Source organism: Protomyctophum parallelum (assembly GCF_964188405.1).
Source record: "Protomyctophum parallelum genome assembly, chromosome: 18".
Taxonomy (NCBI): Eukaryota; Metazoa; Chordata; class Actinopteri; order Myctophiformes; family Myctophidae; genus Protomyctophum; species Protomyctophum parallelum.
In genome coordinates, this window is record NC_139716.1 from 21,627,705 (window position 1) to 21,647,673 (window position 19,969).

At 43.9% G+C, this 19,969-nt stretch overlaps 1 protein-coding gene across 1 annotated transcript in view; it reads right to left on the reverse strand.

Annotated features, from left to right (window-relative positions):
- LOC310875820 (adhesion G protein-coupled receptor L3) overlaps positions 1 to 19,969 on the reverse strand; it is a 233,471-nt gene that overhangs the window by 61,182 nt on the left and 152,320 nt on the right. Inside the window, exons 9-11 of the mRNA XM_083789211.1 lie at positions 8,289 to 8,472; positions 1,316 to 1,438; positions 6 to 211 (exon numbers count right to left, since the gene is read on the reverse strand). Coding sequence (XP_083645337.1) covers positions 6 to 211; positions 1,316 to 1,438; positions 8,289 to 8,472 — 513 coding nt within the window. The remainder of the gene's footprint in view (positions 1 to 5; positions 212 to 1,315; positions 1,439 to 8,288; positions 8,473 to 19,969) is intronic.

Below are 19,969 nucleotides of genomic sequence, written 5' to 3' on the forward strand. Positions count from 1 at the left end.
TGTACCTGCAGATGCCTGATGGTGAAGATGACTGGGTCCGATAAGTAGACTTTGTTAGAATCCTTGTTGATGGCGGCTGTGACGACCGGAGAGTTGACAATGACAGAGTAGTTGGTGGCCAAGGCCTCACTACCCAGCTTGATGCTGGCATTCTCAGTTGACAGGTACGCTCCAATGTGTTTGTACAGAACAAATGCAATCCGAATCTCTCCTGTGAGAGGACAAAGGAGGGACAAACGATTTGATAAGATTGGATATTCATCCTAAACACACAGGGAAAAAAACATTATCTGACAAGAGAAAGGCAAGTTTATTCTCACAGCACTGCCTCTAATGCATCACAAAGGTTTCATCATTTTAACCCATTTTGGGCGGGCACCCGTTTTGGTGTTAGCATTATGTTATGCTTTAGCTATTGAAAAATAGCAGATCTACAAGCTCATAGCGCGCCACCGAGTGGCGCGCTACGAGCTTGTAGGTCTGCTATTTTTGAGAAAATCGACTTCGGCATCGGTGAAGTGCTGTTATCACTCCTGTTCTGAAGCTCTGACAAAGGCAGAGGCAGACATTTTCTTTTTTCTTTTTCTGGCTCTCTTTCCCATCTCTCACTTCTTCAGCACAGATGGGAAAGAAAGACCCCTCCCCGCCGTGCCTGAGACCACTCACTCAGAGGAAAATACAATATATTGTGCACTATACAATTGGAGATGACAAGGAAAGATCTGCCAGCCAGTCCTGCTACATAATGATCTGCCTGGGCTCTGGAGTCTTAGTCTCGGAGACAATCAGACATTTCTGCCAACTGATAACAAAATGGTGAAATCACAAATCAATGTATGAACTTGAATGGTGGAGAGAACCAGAGCTCACCCACTGCTTTGAAGACCAAGCCTGATAGCGTCCCACTATATGAGGGACCGCCATAAAGTCTTTTTTATTGTCAGCAGACATACAGTTTCAGGTCATCGAGCTACGCAAGAGAGTTCAGCTTGAGATGTATAAAAAAGGAGAGGGGATATTCACTCACGGTCCACAAAAATCGGTCCGCAACCCACCATTGGGTGCTCTATACATTTTCACGATTTAAAAAAAATAGCAGACCTACAAGCTCGTAGCGTGGCCGCGCTATGAGCTTGTAGATCTGCTATTTTTCAACAGCTAAAGTCACTAAAATCACTTGAAGCTCTAAGCTTTATTTCTCAACTGAATTTCTCTGCAACTGAATGTCATGCTGTGCTCTGAAAGTAACAGTGATAACTGTACTTTTTACAATTTCCGACCGACAGGGCTGCATTCAGGATGTGGCCATACTCACCGTTTCTCCCATGCTGTTTCAAGGTGTTGGCAGAGAGGAGGATGGAGTTGCCCTGGCCGCCAGTTTGTGGAAATTTCAGGTCAGGCAGAGTTCCATCTGTGCTCATCCTGGCAACCTCCAGCTCTGCACGCAGCGCACGCACGCACACACACACACACGCACGCACACACGCACACACGCACACACACACACACACACACACACACACACACACACACACACACACACACACACACACACACACACACACACACACACACACACACACACACACACACACACACACACACACACACACACACACACACACACACACACACACACACACACACACACACACACACACACACACACACACACACACACACAACCATAAGGAAAGGACAATATTTGGGAGGGCATTCAATACGAATAACATGTGTACGTGTGTTGCTGCAGTTAGTTTGTCTGACATAAGCATGTGCGAGCATCATTTCATGTGCAAGCACTATATTTGAATATCTGGCAGTAATGCAGGAGGCAGACACTCGCAGATTTTAGGGAAGTGGTCACACAATACGTTTATCTGGAATGGTAAGTTATGAACAATAATGCCAGTGAAATGTTTGAAATAAATAAAGCCATCCTACAGAATATGACTATAAGTGGCCTTCCAGGCCTCACACTTCACCTCCTTCTGCCTCACAGTATGAGCCTACCTGTAAACATCAACTATAGATACAGTAGACCTCCTAAAAAGCCTTTCTACAGCTGTAATTGATTACATTAATCAGCACACCCTTCTTGATTCATGCAGCTTTGAGGAATCGCATGCCTCTCGGCTCTCTCAACTGTGATCGTGGGGGTTAGCAGTGTTGCTCTATGAATCTTTCATTGAGTATGGGGGAGGAATTCAGGTAGGGCAGTGAGAAGACACACACACACACACACACACACACACACACACACACACACACACACGCACGCACGCACGAGCGCACACAGAGGGAGAGAGCCGTTGGCAGGGGCGGCGAATAATGGAGGCTAGCCTCCCCAAATTTACTGCTAGCTAAGGTGCATATTTTAGATTTTAGATATGGCTGGAGTATAGCGTGTCACTGTCGCTGCAGTCACTACAATAATACAATACAACAACATGCGTACTATGCAGGGTTCATATACGCTATGCATGTGTCTGGTAAAGGGCATAGCAGTGGGTGTGGTTTTCTGGTTCCACTGAAAAAAATCTGCCATTCATTTTTCCCATAGAGATTTACACAAATATTTACAGTATAATCAATTATTTTAAGAAGCCTAGAAACAAGCTATCCAGGATCCTGGTGAATCATGACCATACAACCTTTGATTCTGTGAAGAAATGAAAATGAAAACTGAACTGAACTAACTTAAAATAATTGATTAATATATTTTAGTGAATCTCTATGGGACAAATAAATGGCTGATTTTTCAGTGGAACCAGGAAACCATGCCCCACTGCTATACCTTATGGTAGCTGGTATAATCCACATTGGAGCTTTCAAAACACATTTCTGGTGTTGTGTGTACCAGGTGCGTGAAGTCGCTGGCTGCACACCACGTTATTAAAAACAACAACACTGACGTAACAGAGAGACAGACAGATAAACAGAGCTTGCTATGCGCATCATGCGGCTAATCCTGGTTGGTCAAATATTAGCCTTCCCAAACGTCAGGCTCACCCGCTGCCTATGGCCGTTGGCACACCTTTCAGCCTCCTAGTTTTTTACTTTTATAAGCAGATGCTTTTCTTTGCACACATAGAGTGAGCTCTTTTCTGGAGGGAAAGAGCGAGAGATATGTGGAGGAGATAGAGATGAATGAGCAGGCCACTGCCGCAGCTTAACAGCTGTTGTGTCTGAAACTGAGCTCCTAATTTATGGTTCAAAGACTCATGCGGCAGGAGAAAATGAGCTGCTGATAGGAGGCGAGCCTTCAACAAATGCACTCGTTCCATCACAGATAATGGCTTGATGAGACTGTGCTTCATAATAAACAACAACACAGAGAGTGCGTTTCAAACTCAAGAAGAGGTGAGGTCTAGGTATTCCTCCTATACACTACAGTATATGTCACATTTATTTCAAAATCGCTGAGATGAAGTAATTCTGCTGTGCCATTTGAATGCAGTCGGATTGCATTCAAACTGCACAGCAAATTACTCCACTGCAAGTCAGAAAGAAAAGGGTGCTTTTTCATTATTTTTATATATATATATATTTTTTTTTATGTTTATTTTAGTATTATAAGTATTTTCAAAAGCATGCACTTTGGAATACTTGAGCTTTAAAAAATTAAATTAAAAAATTATACAAATTTGACTTTGAGAACTGGGGGTGAGTACTTTGTCCACCACTGGGCTTAATGACGGAGGTATTCAATTATTGGTTTTAGACCCTGCTGTGGGAAAGCACTCAATTAGGAACATTATCCACAATTTGCGGCAGCGCGGCAGAAATGTGTCTACATGTTTAGCAGCGACCAAAATGTTGACCTGCGCCTCATCTTTTGACCAAACTCTCTTTTTCTCTTTCTAGGTCTCATGGATATTGCCACATGCACACGCAGGTCTCTTTCCTGGGGCTACTTTGGCCATTCCATGAAATACCAACGTTTAACCACTTAAACCCTCTAGTCCCGAGTTGCAACTGCACTCACAGCTTTTTTTCCGTCAAACTCAACACCAAATCACTCCAAATGTTCTCCCCAGAATAGATACTATACAGTATGCCGGTTCATGTGGTTGAGAAAAACAAACAAACAAAAGAAAAACAACAGTCTACTCTGCATGGTCTGCCGCCTTGCTGTAGCTGTGTAAATCTGCTGCATACCATTACCGGTTTATGTAATTAACTGTTAACTTGTGTAGCGGCTGCATTATAACAAAATGTCCTCACTCCTTACTAATAAAAACCACACTGATGTCAGTGTGGTTTCCCACTGTGGAAACAGATGATAACCGTTTGCACAATCCGTCAGAGTGGTGCAGTGCCTCATTTTCTTTTGCCTCAAAATGGTTTAATTGTTCCACAAGCCCCAAATCCAGTCTTTTCCATAGTTTCAGTTTTTAAACAAAAGGAACCCCTACGCATATATATTAACAAGATTTTGCAACGGCAAGGATTTCTTTCTTTCTTTCTTTTTTGGGAGGGGGGGGGGGGGTGATGCATTCCCATTCAACGTAGCTGAGACAATACCCTAGATAGCACACCATTCCTATAGGATTCTGGGCACTGCCTTTTGATTCGAGGCAGTCATTTTTCTTTGTACCCATTTTGGTTGTGTGAAAGAGCTTAAGACTGGCTTCAGGGAAAATATGTTCCTGCAGCCAAAGACTTTCTATACCTTTAAAGCCGGGTTTGCGATAAATAGCACACTAAATCAGAAGAAATCTCTTCCGAAAGATTAGCAAGAGGAGAGTGATGCTCACTCGTGTGGACAAAAGCTAGCATAAAAAATGCATAGATAATGGATAAAAGAACATCTTCCTTCATTTGAAAAGGAAAAGAAATGCACCCCACATATGACAACCTAAAATGGTTAAAACATATTTTTAGTATAAGACCTATACAGTGCAAGCTGCATCCACGGCGAAATAAATAAACAAAGCCCCTTGGTTTTGGCAGTGAATTTCCTGTGAGAGATGAATCATATCATTATCTGGCGCAGTGGTCACCAGTGTTTTTAATGGTCTCCTGGTCCTCATTTAACTGCCAAGGATGACACGAGAGACTGCAGGAGACAAAGCACGGGGCCTAGTAAACATGTCAGCATATCACATGATCACCCAGACTGCATCCCTCTTCATATGGAAAAGAAAATCCCTGCTTGAATTGAGCAACAATCGTTTCATATCCCCCCCCCCCCCCCCCCCCCACACACACACACACACACACTCCGAACAGGCTCAGAATCACCTTAATACCCCTATGAATTGTGTGCCAGATATAATAAATTCAGTTTGTATTAATTCTCTTACTACGATCCCTACACTCACTGTCTTGTTTCGAGTCAGAAAGGACCTATATTCTTAGGTTGCCATGGTAGCTGGAGCCTTAAAAAAAAATATAAATCCCAACCGTTAAAAGAAGAGGGAGAGATCATACATCCACACATTATCATCACATCACACCACCACGCACACGCGCACACACACACACACGCACACGGACACACACACACACACACACACACACACACACCACCACGATCCTCTAGCGGGTATAGAGGATGGTGGTGGTGGTGTGTGTGCACCGTTTGCACCATTCTTTCATTCAATGCTTTCAACAACTGAAAACTGTGCTCAGCAAATGGCTAGAAATGTGAAAGTGCTGATTTTCCAAACCCCACAATTCAACAAACAGATGTAACCAGCTAAGAGACGCATTAGTGTCATAAAAAACTGCTTTCCCTTCCTTCACCCCTGTGGACCAATTAAGACACACTCACGTACGCACACGCACACATGCGCACACACACCTATAAAACATGGATGATCTGTGCAAAAAAAAGGAAAAAAAAGCCACTGGGGGCTTGCAGGGGGAAGGGGTGTGTGTAAAGAGTTCCAGGGTCTGCTTTCAACTGCCAACGAATGCACTTATCCCCTGATAGACGTGAGCAATGAGCATCGATCCCTTATCCGTAGGACTGTTGGACACGAGTGGCATGAATATAAACACGGCCATTTGAGATAATTATGTCAACTTATAGGTGACCGCCGACAGAGGGGTCACCCTTAACCATGACCGCCACAGATGGCCTCCCGCAAGGATAACAGCTCTTAGCCAGTGACCTTCACACTTGTACCAGAGACTTGAGAGCAACACTGTCAATACGTGAGCACAGTGGATCAATGGCTATACGGTGATCTTTGTAACCCCCCCCCCCCCCCCCCATACAGCAGACAAGGCCGAAGATGGATGAGACGATTGAGGTCTCACCAGATGACATATCGTCGCTGTCAGGCAGAAACCTCGTAATTCCAAAACTGTGGAAAATAATATTGTACTGTACTGTACTGTACCACTGTGTGTGTGTGTGTGTGTGTGTGTGTGTGTGTGTGTGTGTTAGGCTGCACAACAGTGACACTGTTGCGCAGAAAACAAACCAAACGCTATTTTCGTGCTCGGACAGACCCAGCCAGGGACAGACAGACGCATATCTCCTTGATGAATTGGTTGCACCACTTAATTACAAATGCAGATCTACACTACAAGCTTGTAGCTTTTGTGCTACATTGCTGTAAAACAAAGTACGGCATTGACTTATGAAAGAAATAATTATGGAGATACAAGGTTTCCAGCCGACTGCGACGATATCGAACATTGGGTGAGCCCTGAGGTTTCAGTGAGGTACGTCTTTTAAGAGCTATAGTTCACTGGGAATGTCACAATACACAGCTCTCTCCATCTGTCCAGCTCGTATGTGCAGCAACGGAGCCTGAGCACCAATCAATGCACTGCAATTCTGTTCACACTGGCTCCATCACACGCGATAAAAAGCAATCACACTTGAATGTGTTTTTCGCACGTGTCGTTTGGCATTTCATACGGCATCGCCCCTTTTCTGACAAGGAAAATGAAAAACAAGACTAAAGAAATACTAAAACAAGAATCCATCATATTTAATTAAGCTGCTGCTCTGGTTCAACTATTTCAGAAGTAAACTGAATATTTACTAGTGATATATTGTAGCCTAGTCCTAAAATGTAAAACAAAACATTTAAATCACAAATGAAACATACATTTGACACCACATGCTTCAAGAACCCACACAGGCAAGCCACTGAGGCAACCCCAACACCCATTTAACCGTTTGAAGGACATCCATATTCTGGGTGGAACGCTCGCCAAAAATAGCCAATCCACAAGCTAACAATGTGTCACAAGGCGTCGAAGTACAGTTGCAACTTTCTAGGGGTTTGTTGCCATGGGGCCGTCGTCTGGGTGCCCCCGTTGTCAAAAACAACAGATATAAGCACTCCTTTGTCCCTGCCTCGATTCGTGCAGTCAACGCTGCCAGTAACATGTAATGTGGTGATGATATCCTGAAACATGCACTTTATGCCGGCACTTTATATCCTAGCACTTTTTTCTGATGTAGCCATTCTTATTTTTGTCTCCACCAGGCCGAAGGCATGTGGGGAGAGTATGTTTTGCACTCCGTCCGTCCGCGTGTCCGTCCGTCCGTCCGTCCGTGAACAGCTAATCTCGGCCACCGTTAACCCGGTCGATGCCATATTTTGCACACACACTCCCTGGATGCCAACCATCAACCTCTGCCCCAAACTTTCCAGAACGGCCTGTTATAGCGCCACCAGGAGGCCGCTTTGTGCAAAACAAGTTTTTGCACAGTACACCTACAGATTTTGTCCAAACATCACGCAAATTGGTACACAGTCTCTCTAGAGCCATTCAACGAAACGCGTCTTTCAGATTTATCAGACTCCATCCTGATTGGTTAAGATTGGCTTCCAAAGTTCACAGGAGTGCTCAGTTTCAAACAAAATGCTGCAAATCATGAACACATCGCGTGATTTCCGTGAAATTGTGCACCCACATTCCCACTAGGCCGAGGACGAAATGCCACATGAACAATTTCAACTCAGCCTCAAGGTGGCGCTATAACTGGCCGAAAAGTGTTTTTACCTCTAACTGCACGGATCTGTGGATAACCTGGTGGAGACCTGTGCCCGGAAGGGCACTTTTTCTAGTTTATCTTTGATTCTATACCTGCACTAGATGCGTCCAGTCCTCTGTTTATGCTATGGTGTCTCATGTCTGTTGTTGTCCTGTATTGTTTGTATGTTTTAAACCACTACTCTTGCTGTAACCTAATTGCCCTTCTGGGACATTAATAAAGACCTTGAACCTTGTTTTACTTGGTTAAAGACACAGATGTCAGACAGACAGACACACACACTGTGAATACCCTTGGAGCTGTACTGTCCTGTACTCACGGATGTTCTCGGCGTTCTCCTGCACGATGTCCGTCTTCAGCAGGTTATCGGCGAGGACGAAGGCCCCCTGCTCCACCGTGTCCAGCAGCATGGTGGCTGCCCTCAGTTGATCCCCCGTGCTGAGTTCCTTCCATGCCGACTGGGCTTGAGGCTGGAGCAGATTATTGACCGTCTCCACCATTGCCTGGGAGGGGGACAAGAGACCATTACTGTCTGGGTGAGAGTAGGAGTGAAGGGTGGTGAGTGAGCCATGAAAAACTAATGGGACTAGAATGAGAAATGAACATGTGGATCAGTGGTGCGCAGTAAAATCACAAGCGTTCATTTAACTCTGAGTGTAAACTGGACACGGCACCATTTTAACCCATTCTGACCCGAGATCAGATTCTAAAAATGTCTTCAACATCCTGACAGTTTTCTGAAAAACCTATGTTTCTATATCAGTCGTTCTTCGAAGCTTGTATATCTGTTATTTTCCAATAGCTAAAGCATAGCATAATGCTAACACCAAAAGGGGTTCCCGCCCAAAATGGATTAATTCCTTGCTGTACAAGAAAGGTTATTCTAGGACCGAGTCAGGGGACACAAGCTGGCCTGGTCAAAGGGACTACTGTGGCATGGTAAACCCTGTAAAATTCCATTTCCATTTTTACACGAATTACATGTTCCTGTATTCAAATCCCTGTGGAAACCGGGGGGGGGGGGGGGGGGGGGGGGGGGGATATGATGAAGTTATCATTCTGCAGTAGTACCAATAATGTTTGATGATGACGATGATTAGGTTTGATCAAGGTGCACAGTATGGCTAGGTTGCATTTGAGGTGTAATTCATTTGAGGAAAAAAAACATCATTTACAGTAAGCATGAATTATTGAAGAAAAAAGCAACTCCTTATACAAGACTACAGGCGACTTTGGAATGATAAATGTGCTTCCTAGTGCACCAAAAATATCCCCATGTTATCAAATTCAGGCTCCCAAGTCAAAGGTTGCACCATGTTTGTGTTGTTCTGTCGCGGCTCTGGGTGGCCGTTCAGATGAAAGCTTTGTTGCATATTAAGAGCATTTAACCACGATTATGCCTTCCTCAATCTCCCCGCAACAACGTTGGAGCCGATAAGCTGGGGGAAAGAAACGAGGACATTCTCCAGACAAGATGACAAATTGAGAGCCATTAAAGATTTTAAAATGCCAATTTGCAAGATTTATGAACGGAATACTAATTGGTCATGCAAAACCATTTCTTCCTCCTTGGACTTCTGCTCAGGGCAGCAAAACCGGTAAGAATACCACAAATGAAATGAGAAACCAATTCCAACCCATTAGCCATTTCGACACGTGACTCGATCGCAACAGCAATACTGTTAACATGTACATGCTCCGCAGAGAACAGGGGTGTGACGACAAAGGACGGATATAAAGACTAATTCTACATTTGATGGATCACAGCCCTCTTGACATTCAACCTCTCATGTCATAGTGATCAAAAGCCAGCGTACTGTACATGCAGTCATCCTTTCTTTCGGCCCTTCAAAAAAAGATATACTAAATCAAGCCTTCCAAAGAGCCTCTCAGCATCCCTATTCTCTGGGGAACATCCAGCATGAAAACATACGTGATAGCCTACTGCAGAGATGAGCACATTACAGTAATATGCAGTATCTTTGAATCAGCTCCGATGCTGTGGTGTCTGATAATGTTACATGTAAGCCAAAGCTTTCAAGCATTTAAATCTCCCATTTATTCATTCACTAGTTGATAGTTGATGATTGTACCATCGTCAGTCTTATTCTGCCATAGCGTCTGTGTTCTGTGCACATCATGACAGGCGGACATTTTGGTTAAAATAGCATTTGGTTGACACATTTTTGGCGGGATCCCCTTTTGGTGTTAGCATTATGCTATGCTTTAGCTATTGAAAAAGAGCAGATCTACAGGCTCATACGAGCTTGTAGGTCTGCTATTTTTGACGACTGACATAGAAACATAGCTTTTTCAGAAAACTGTCAGGATGTAGAAGACATTTTTAGAATCTGATCTCAGGTCAAAACGGCCGGGTTAAAATATGTGTAGAGGGGCGAAAAAGGAGGAGACCAAGTAGAGACCCCTGGGTGACCCCGGTCAACTTAAGCCGATATTCTTAAGGGCAGTCCATACTGTCTCCGACCACCGAACTTTTCGTCGGAAAGATCAGACTTGAATTTTTTCTCCGAAGTAGAGTTCGGCGAGTCACAACATATGGGAGTGCACTTCAGTGCAATCAGTGCAAATTTAGGTAGACACAAAATAAAATGTATAGAGGTTGCACTCGGGGTTGCTAGAAAATGTATTGCAATAACGTGGAAGTCTGACTCCCCCCCCCCCCTATCACAAGATGGTTCTCAGAATTGAACAGTTGTGTCCCTCTTGAGAAGATTACATATATTTTGAGAAGTTCAAGGCGTTGGAGACTTTGTCCTTACCTGTATCAGTATTGTTATAGCTATCTCAGTCTGGATCGATTGCTACCGGAAACAATTTTCTCTGTATAGTAGATTTGTCTCTTTTTTTGTTTTGTTTAGTTTAGTTTTTAGTTTGTTTTTCACGTTTTTTGTATAATATTATTATTGTTATTATGCTTTGTTGTATTCTATGTATGTGGGTTTGTGTGTGGGGAGGGGGGAGGGCTGTGGACGGGTGTTCTGTGTATTTTGTGAAGAATTGAAAATAAAAACATATGGGAGTGCAGCTTTCAGAACATTCGGAGGAATGCGTTTCAGAAGTTGCGAGTGACGTCATGTTGTAGTTGTACCGGAGCTTTCAGACGAAAAGTTCGATGGTCGGAGACAGTATGGACTGCCCTTTAGTAGAATGCATGGAGCTGAGTTACTATACCTGTTCCCATTTCTTCTGTCTACATCAAATATCTGAAATGTGAATGTTCCTCCCAGAATAGGGACGCTGAGTTACTGTATGTGGTTAATTAATGTGGTATAGGGCTGTCCCGACTAAGGATTTGTATAGTCGACTGATAGATGAATACATTTGCTGTTAGTCGACCAAAAAAATAATAATAAAAAATAGCCAGATTGAGCACAGCAGGTGAGATTGAGATTCTGGAGTCTATCAGGCCAGCGCACTGTGCGATTCAAGTCACAGGCAGTGGCACATTGCCACACAGGCAGACACACTCCACATGCACATTGGAGATTTGAACAGTCAGAATGTTCAAATGTGTTTATGTCCCCCACAGACCTAGTGGAATAATACAATATTTTTGTATATTTCTTTTGATGAACATCGACTAAGAGGTGGTCAGTCGACTGAGACCCGTTCCGATCGATTAGTCAACTATTCGACTAATCGAGGTCAGCCCTAATGTGGTATACATCAATACATCAGCATGCACGAACCCGGATGCTTAGTTTCCCTCTATGATCAATGCAGTATGAAAGGGAATAGGAGTTTCAGAAATAACTCCAGAACAGCACGGGGGAACGAAACCAAAGGGCAAATAACGCTTCGTCTGAGTCGCTCAAACATCTCAAAGTGCATTCCAGGACGGCCCAGGAAACAAAAGTATCAGGTGCTTATTAAAGAGTGTTGTAGTTGCTGCACACAAGCATAATGGCCCTGCAATTACCTTATCGTGATAAGTGATGTTGTAGCTTCAAATCGATCTGATAGTGAAAATAACTGAAACAATAGAAGGGGGGCTGATTGCATTCAACTCACTGGCACCAGCTGCGACGAAGAGGATATCAAATAGGACCAGCTGGCGCAAAACCCACCCTGCACTCTCATATTCAGCCACACTCACATGCATGGACGCACGCATGGATGGACGCAAAGGTACAAATTAATCCACACGTGTATACACAAACAGATCCACAACTACACATGCACACTTCCACATACAATACACTGACACATGCATGCACATTCACAAACGCACACGCGTGCGGACACACCAACACTGTATGCACAGCAACACGCTCACGTGTGCTTAAACGTGCATGAACACTTACCCGTGCGTCCACTCATTCAGACACACACATCCACACACTGCATCCTATAACCACTGCATGATGTAATTATTCATTATCTGCAGCCAATTTCCAATCGCACCTTTTGACATTAAGCTAGCGGCAGAGGTCAATTCACTCTCAATTAAGGAGCTCTCTTTCTCCAGGCGCTGCCATATTTTCTACTGTAGGTCTGTTTTAAACAATGGAATAAGGATGCTCGGGGGAAAGGGACTGCAGGGTTTCACAGAGGAGGCTCTTAAACACAACAGACAAAAGGAAAAGCATATCAAAGGCAGAGAGGTACGCTGTGAAATCTTAGTGTAAAAATGAACCTGGCTGTAATGGTACATTTTTGAGCGGTGCCTAAGCGCTCCATTACGTAGCAATGTGTATGTGTATGTCTGTCCCTGGGTCTGTAATGTACACAGGAACTCTGTCATTTCTCAACCGTTTCGGACACGGGGCAGCTCGCCGGAACCCTGTTTTTGATATTAAGTTCATTACTTTATTGGCTGTATGTCAAAAATTATGTTATGAATATTACTATGTGTACACAGTATCTTGCTACACTTTTTTTTTTTTTTACTGTATGGCGTGAATACATTTACAGCAACAGGAAACACCTTGAATGCAGTGACGGTCTGACGGAACAGCCAGTATGCTAAAGCGCGGGGGGAAAATAGCATTTGGAAATAGGCTACATTAACCTAATTAAAGGCTGCGTGCGGCCGTGCCTTAACAATTGGGGATACTACTATCATGTCGTTACTGAGAGAGAAGACAGCTTCACTCTCTGCCTTATGCAGAAAGTCAAGCTGGTCGATCTTGTCAGTAAAATTAACACTCAGTCCAGGTTTTACTGGGTAGTAAAAAATAACCCCTCTGTGCCAGCATACAGGGGAGAAATCTGATTGAGGCATTTTCAATTAACTCTCAATGCTATACAGTGTGCATAGTAAAGTCTTGAGTATGGCAGTGTAGCCAGCCTGGATGTATTAAAATAACTGGATGAGGTACTGTAGTGCACAGTACAGGTTAAATGGTCGCTTATTCATTTCAATGAGACTTGCTCTCCTAGTGCACACGACTCACGCGCAGTGTTGCCAACTTAGCGGTTTCTTCGCCATATTTAGCTTCTTTCCAAACCCCCCTAGCGTCTGAATTAGTGAAAAGCTTCTGGAGAGAAATCTAGCTACTTTTTCTGGTGAATTGAGGACAAATCATGTTGACAGTCGCCAGAGATAAAACCCTCCTTTTTCTTAATTTTCCCTCTCTCAGCCTCAAATCCGCTAAGTTGGCAACATTAAAGTGCTCGGCGCGTCTGGCTTCCTCGGCTCGGTTCTGTGCACAGAGCAAGGAAATGGTGCTGGGCTGGCTCCATATTTTCGTTGCTAGAGGCGCCTAAAAGTCGCTAGGGACGCTAAAAAGTCGCTAGGTGCGCATAGCCACCCCTAGCGACTTCTAGAGACTTTCCGAAGAGCCAGTAGCTACTTCCGTTACTGGAGAGTTGGCAACACTGCTCACGCGGCCCAGTTGAATATCTCAGCCCCTGGGTGCCTGGCCAGGGGGTGCACATCGTAGATTGTACATTTTCACCTAATGTTCGCCCCAGAATAAGCACACTAGGGTTTTATACTATATGGGTTAAGTGGGATGGTTGTTTATATTCTTATTTTGTTTTGGACTATAGATTTTGCCCATCGTTATGCATTTGGAATATATATGACTTTGGTGTTTTTACAGTCCTGAATGTTATGAAACAAATGTGATTTACAGTAACAGGGCACAACGGTATATCTAGCTATTTGAATACGGGTGATTTCCCATGTGCCTCTGAGACCATGCAGTATGGTAATGTGAGGGGAAAAAATAGCATTTGAAATACATTAACCTAATTATAGGCTGTGTCCATGAACAATTGGGGCTTCTACCGTGATGTCATTGAGAGACGACACACACCGCCTTTTGCAGAGAATCGAGGTGAGCAAAATCGTATCAGTTAAATTAACACTCTGTCCAGGTTTTACTGTGAATTAAAAGGAAATGCCCCAGGATACAGAGGAGAAATGTGATCGAGGTATTTTCAATTAGCTCTCAATGTTGTACAGTACCACAAATGCCCCAATAGTGTCTATTTTATCAATTAATAGTGTTAAACCATAGAGGTCCATAGAGGTCAAATCAATCATCAAAGCATCCTTGCCAGAGGATGGTCACAGAACATTGCAGCAACGCAGCACCTCCAATATTTTATTTTAGAATTTTATTGTAAGTTAAATCGCACACACACACACACACACACACACCACACACCACACACACACACACCTCAAACCAAAGCCTCTCATCTCCCTCCAGTGAGCGACAGACACACTGCCACCACCATTCACTGCAGTCAATAGAGTCTGACTGGCTTAAAGCTGTATCCACACTGCTACTCCATCTGTCATAAGTACCAGCATACTTCCACTTCAAACTACCCAACAGCTATGTGGGATTTTTCTCTCTTTTCTTTTGCTGTTTACCATTACTTCCTCCTACTGAAAGACTCAAAACAAACAGACATATAACATAATATCCTGTTTTTTTTGTTTTGTTTTTCTTCCCCTTCTTCCTACGCTAGGAAATGCTAATTGTGGGCTCGTGTTGCTGCTACAGTATAATGTTTCCAGCTGGAACATGGAAATGACGGCTGGGCGAGAAGCGTTGCATCATGCGGGCCATTTATACACCGTGGAGGAGACAGGAAGGAAGAGGGCTGGTATTAGTGTAAGCTCGGCGCCCGTCCAGCACAACCTGTGTGTGCTGATTGATGAAATGAACTCTGGGTCGGGAGAATTGATTCTGGCTGATGTCGACGAACTCCCCTCTCCTTTCTCTCTCTCTCTCTCTCCTCACCCTCTGGCTGGGCTGGCAGGCTTTCACAGAGCTCACTTCCCTTCCACCTCACTTCCTCTTCACACCCGCTGCTCGTTTTTTCTCTCTCTCAGTCGTTTTTTGTCTCGCCTGAGGTGAGATTTCATCACGGGGCGGGCGGGGAGATAAAAAAACCCAGACCGAGCAAACAAGGTGGGATGTCTTGTTCTCTGCGTCGGCTATCTATCTCGTTTGGTGTGTGTGTGGGTGAAGTTTTATTTATATTCATATACTTCTTTATCGAAGGCATTTCACTTGGTAGTCACAGTGCTATTATTATTATTATTATTATTATTTTTTTTTTCCTATTTGAGGATCCCCAACAAAACATGACACTTAACGATGACAAAGCCTGCAGCACCTCAGGGCTGCTGATGACATTCAGGGTTGTAAGGGAAGGTACCGAAAGAAACCCTTCTATTCTGCCAGCACGACTCGGCACCCTGACCGAGGCGGTCGCTGTATGGTATGAGAATAGCCGCTCCCATCCAGGATAGTCCGCTAGTTCTAAAAGGTGGCGAGGTGGACTGAGTGCACCGCGGGGGCGCTCCCTCTCATCCCGGCAGGAGGGCAGGTGTTTGAGCAGGGCAAAACACAATTCCAGTAAGTGGACTGTTTGTTTCTAACAGACTGGCAAAGCGTCTGAGGCTTCTCAAAGATTCAGAATGAAAAAACATTAACAAAAGAACAAACAAATACATTTGTTTTTTTCCTGTATAGCTGATAGCTGATTCGTATTGTTCTTTTTTTCTTTTTCTTTTTTTTGTGAGAAAACAGCCAGCACACAATACCTCCTTTTATGATGATTTCCCGTTTTTTGGTTATATAGAAGTGTATATTTGTACGTCTCTAAATGTTCTGATGAATTGAAAATGGTGGACCACAGTTAACAGTTTTTGTATTGAGTTGAGCTTGAAATGTACTGTAATTCTGCAATCTGTTAATAAATACTTCAATCAATCAATCAATCAATCAATCAATCAAACCCTCATTTTTCTATTGATGTTGATGGGCTGTGGCTCAGAAGTAAATACACACAAAAGTGAAAATCCAATCTTGAAGGATGGACAAAAGCCAGAGGCGGTGTGTAAACATGACTGGCAAAATGTAAGGTCGTATAATTCTTTTTACAATTTCAAACAAAATATAGCGACTCAGAGCCGCAAGTCAGCGAATATTATGTTAATCTTTGTACAGTTATAGTTGATTGTATTTTCCACATGCTGTGTTCACATTCACATTATGAGGTCTGTGCTTTGCAGGCCAGCTGCAGAGGATACAGGTCCCTATGTGACTGTGGTAATCTTAACAAACCTCATCTTTTAACAAATTGGCTCCCAATAAAGATTTATAATCTCATTACAGTCTCCTCTGAGGTCATTGCCACACTCAAAATACTTCCCCACTGGTCACAGGAGGGGTTGTTATTTCAAAGAGGGGTCAGAGCCCAATATCCCCCCCCTGTACTCCACAAAAGTCCTGGTTTATGACCCCGACTGTAGCAGGAGTTACAATTTCTATCCATTTTTATACCCAGCCTGACATCAAATAGGAGGGCACAGGGAAACTCATAACATAAACGTAACACCCTTTGCTTGTTAACTCGCCAAACAATGATCACAATGCATGCTGGCCCGGAAGGCACCGGCAATTTTTGAGCAGGGTAATTTGACTTTTAGTTTGGCCCACTGTGGGCATAAGCGCGGTAATTGGCCAACTGTGATGTCAGTGTTCGCAAACAAGCTGTAGCCAATACGACCAAAAGGCACAGAAGGACAGGCACAATTTTTGATCATGTTTGTTCAATTTCAAATAGCACAAGGCATTTTATGCATTTAATAGAGATCAGGGGAAAGTTCCCAGTCGCTTCCGGTGTTAGAGAATTCAATGGTGTCTACTGTCTCGTCTGTATAATGGCCAAACCACGGTCAAATTAGCTGCTGTATGAAGCAGACACTGTTTACAAATAACCACGGTAAGGAAAGGATACAGTCAGTGTTGTTTTTGGCAGCACATTTTGATTTTAGTTTTAGTCCTTGAATAGTTTTCATTTAGTTTTAGTCACCTGGAATGTTTCACTGTTAGTCTAGTCTAGTCTAGTTGACTAAATCTACAGGAAATTTAGTCGACTAAAATGTATTTTGGCGGGCCTTGATGCCGTCGTAATGAATGACTTTACACTTATACTAATAGCCGATCTACAAATCCACAACGGGTTGTGCTGCGACGCGTTGTGAGCTTGTAGATCTGCTATTTCCAGCATGTAACCAAGTGTAAAATTACTTACAGTATACTGGATATCTTGTCCACTAGTCCCTTCCTAACATTTTAGTCTAGTTTTTATTTGTTGTCAGAAATTGTCAGTATATTTAGTCTTAGTTTTCGTCATCACAGCTTTTTATTTAGTTTCCATTTAGTTTTCATCAGTGGAAAAAGGTAGTCGAGGTAGTTTTAGTCGACGAAATCAACACGGAGTTGTAACTAAACAATAGAGCGCGGAAGTCCTGGCGTCACTCGCTCGTCCCCTCGATTCCCCTGGTTCACGGAAGTCATTTCTCTATGGAGAATAACATGGGGTCATCTTAAAATCGTTTCATAATCATATAAGCGTTGTGGTCCAAAAATAAACAAGCTGTCTCTGCGTTATTGTCAGGGAGGTGCCTCTGTATCGTTTGTGACAGTTACAGTCTGTTTCTAGCGAAAATGTAACTAATTCAGCAGCAGTAACAATAGCGTTTTCTCTCAGTCAGTTGATTCTTCATATCCATATGAGTGAAACGGCCGGGGTGACATGTTTATTTTTCTTTTTTTTTTAAATGAGGCGATCTAAAATCCCCCCTATGGGGATTACAATGCAAAAAAAAACTACATGAAACCGTGGATTTGCGCCCTCCTGATATTGACGTCAGACTTCGGTGCTCTATGTCTCCTGTATAGCATCATCTCGCAGAATGAGATTGCTAATTATGCTACAGGTTGGATTCTGCATAAACATGCAATTGGAACGCAACAATGAACCCCTTTTGCATTGAAAGTCTAGATGGATACATAAATGCAGACACATCAGCAGACGTGCGATGGCACGTTTGTTCGTATCTGCTGATGTGTCTGCACTCCAATGTGCATAAACAAGACAGATGCCCTCATTCAAGAAGATGCACCACTGTCTCCTCTCGTCTCCATTATAGAACAAACACCTGCTTCGTCCTCCAAACTACCAATTAACTGCTGGGGGTAACGAGCATGCTTACTACCGCCACTGCATACCTGATTATTGATCCCACTAACCCGTCAATGCGCCACAACGCGGCAGATCTGCCCGCACGGCTTGGCACAGAGCGCCATTAGGAGCTCCATTGTGGTCTCTCAAGGTTCTGCTCATTTTCCTTTCACACGGCGGTGAAATCAGCCGTGGGCTCTTACCTCCATACATTTGTTTTGTATGCCTTCACTAATCCCATGCACTTACATCGACCACCGGGGGGGAAGGAGGGGGGGAAGATGGTCTTTGGGCATAGGAGAAAATGTTGCCCCCATTCCCCTAATCAATGGAAGTGATTAGGGAGCCTGGCGACACATGCAGTCAATGCTTGTCTTTACTGAAGGCGGCAGATGTTGTTCTATTATTCCAGTTCGTCAAGCAAAAGTGCTTCATGGCTTTTGTTTTGGAGCTGTCAGTCCAGACAGGAGAGCAGGGGTCAGTAGGACAGGTGGTGGCACATACTTGATGTACATCTAGAAAGTATATAGTTTATATGCTGTGCAAACAAATGCGTGAGCATACACACGCTAGCATACACACGCGAGCATACGCACGCGAGCATACGCAGTTACGCACGCACGCACGGACGGAAGTACGGAAGCACACACACACACACACACACACTTGAGGAGTTTCAAACTCCAATTAACAAATTTAAATTTAAAAAATGTAGCTCACTGCCAATTCATTAAGGAATATTATTGCAGTGGTCATTTGTCTTGAAACTCTTAAGAGAGAACATCCATCCATCCATCTTCAACTGCTTATCCCCATATCCGGAGTCGGGTCGCGGGGGCAACAGCTCCACCAGAGTGTTCCAGACGTCCCTCTCCAGGGAAACATTAGTGACTTCCTCCTGGGGAATCCCGAGACGTTCCAAGGTCAGTGAGTCTATGTATTTCCTCCAACTGCGCCTTGGTCTGCCCCGGGGTCTCCTCCCAGTGGGACGTGCCTCGAGGACCTTCCTAGGGATACGCCCGAGAGGCATCCTAACCAGATGCCCGAACCACCTATAGCTGCCTCCTTTCCAGGCGAAGAAGCAGCGACTCTACTCCGAGTCTCTCTCGTGTGACTGAACTTCTCACCCTATCTCTAAGGGAGATGCCAACCACCCGTCAAAGAAAACTCATTTCGGCCGCTTGTATTCGCGACCTTATTCTTTTGGTCATGACCCCACACTTCATGACCATAAGTGAGAGTGGGAACGAAGATTGCTCGGTAGACAGAGAGCTTTGCCTTCTGGCTCAACTCTCTTTTCGGAGTTGAGCCAGTGCGGTACAGCGACTGCAATGCCGCCCCTGCCACTCCGATTCTCCGGCTGATCTCCTTCTCCATCCTCCCCTCACTCGTGAACAATCCCCCGAGATACTTAAACTCCTTCACCTGGGGGAACATGTAGTTGAAAATATTGGTTCCCTAAAAAATGTGCATCGTCTTGGAAATTCAAGCCATTAAGAAATCAATATCCATGTCAACATGTTCCACCAACACCCCAAC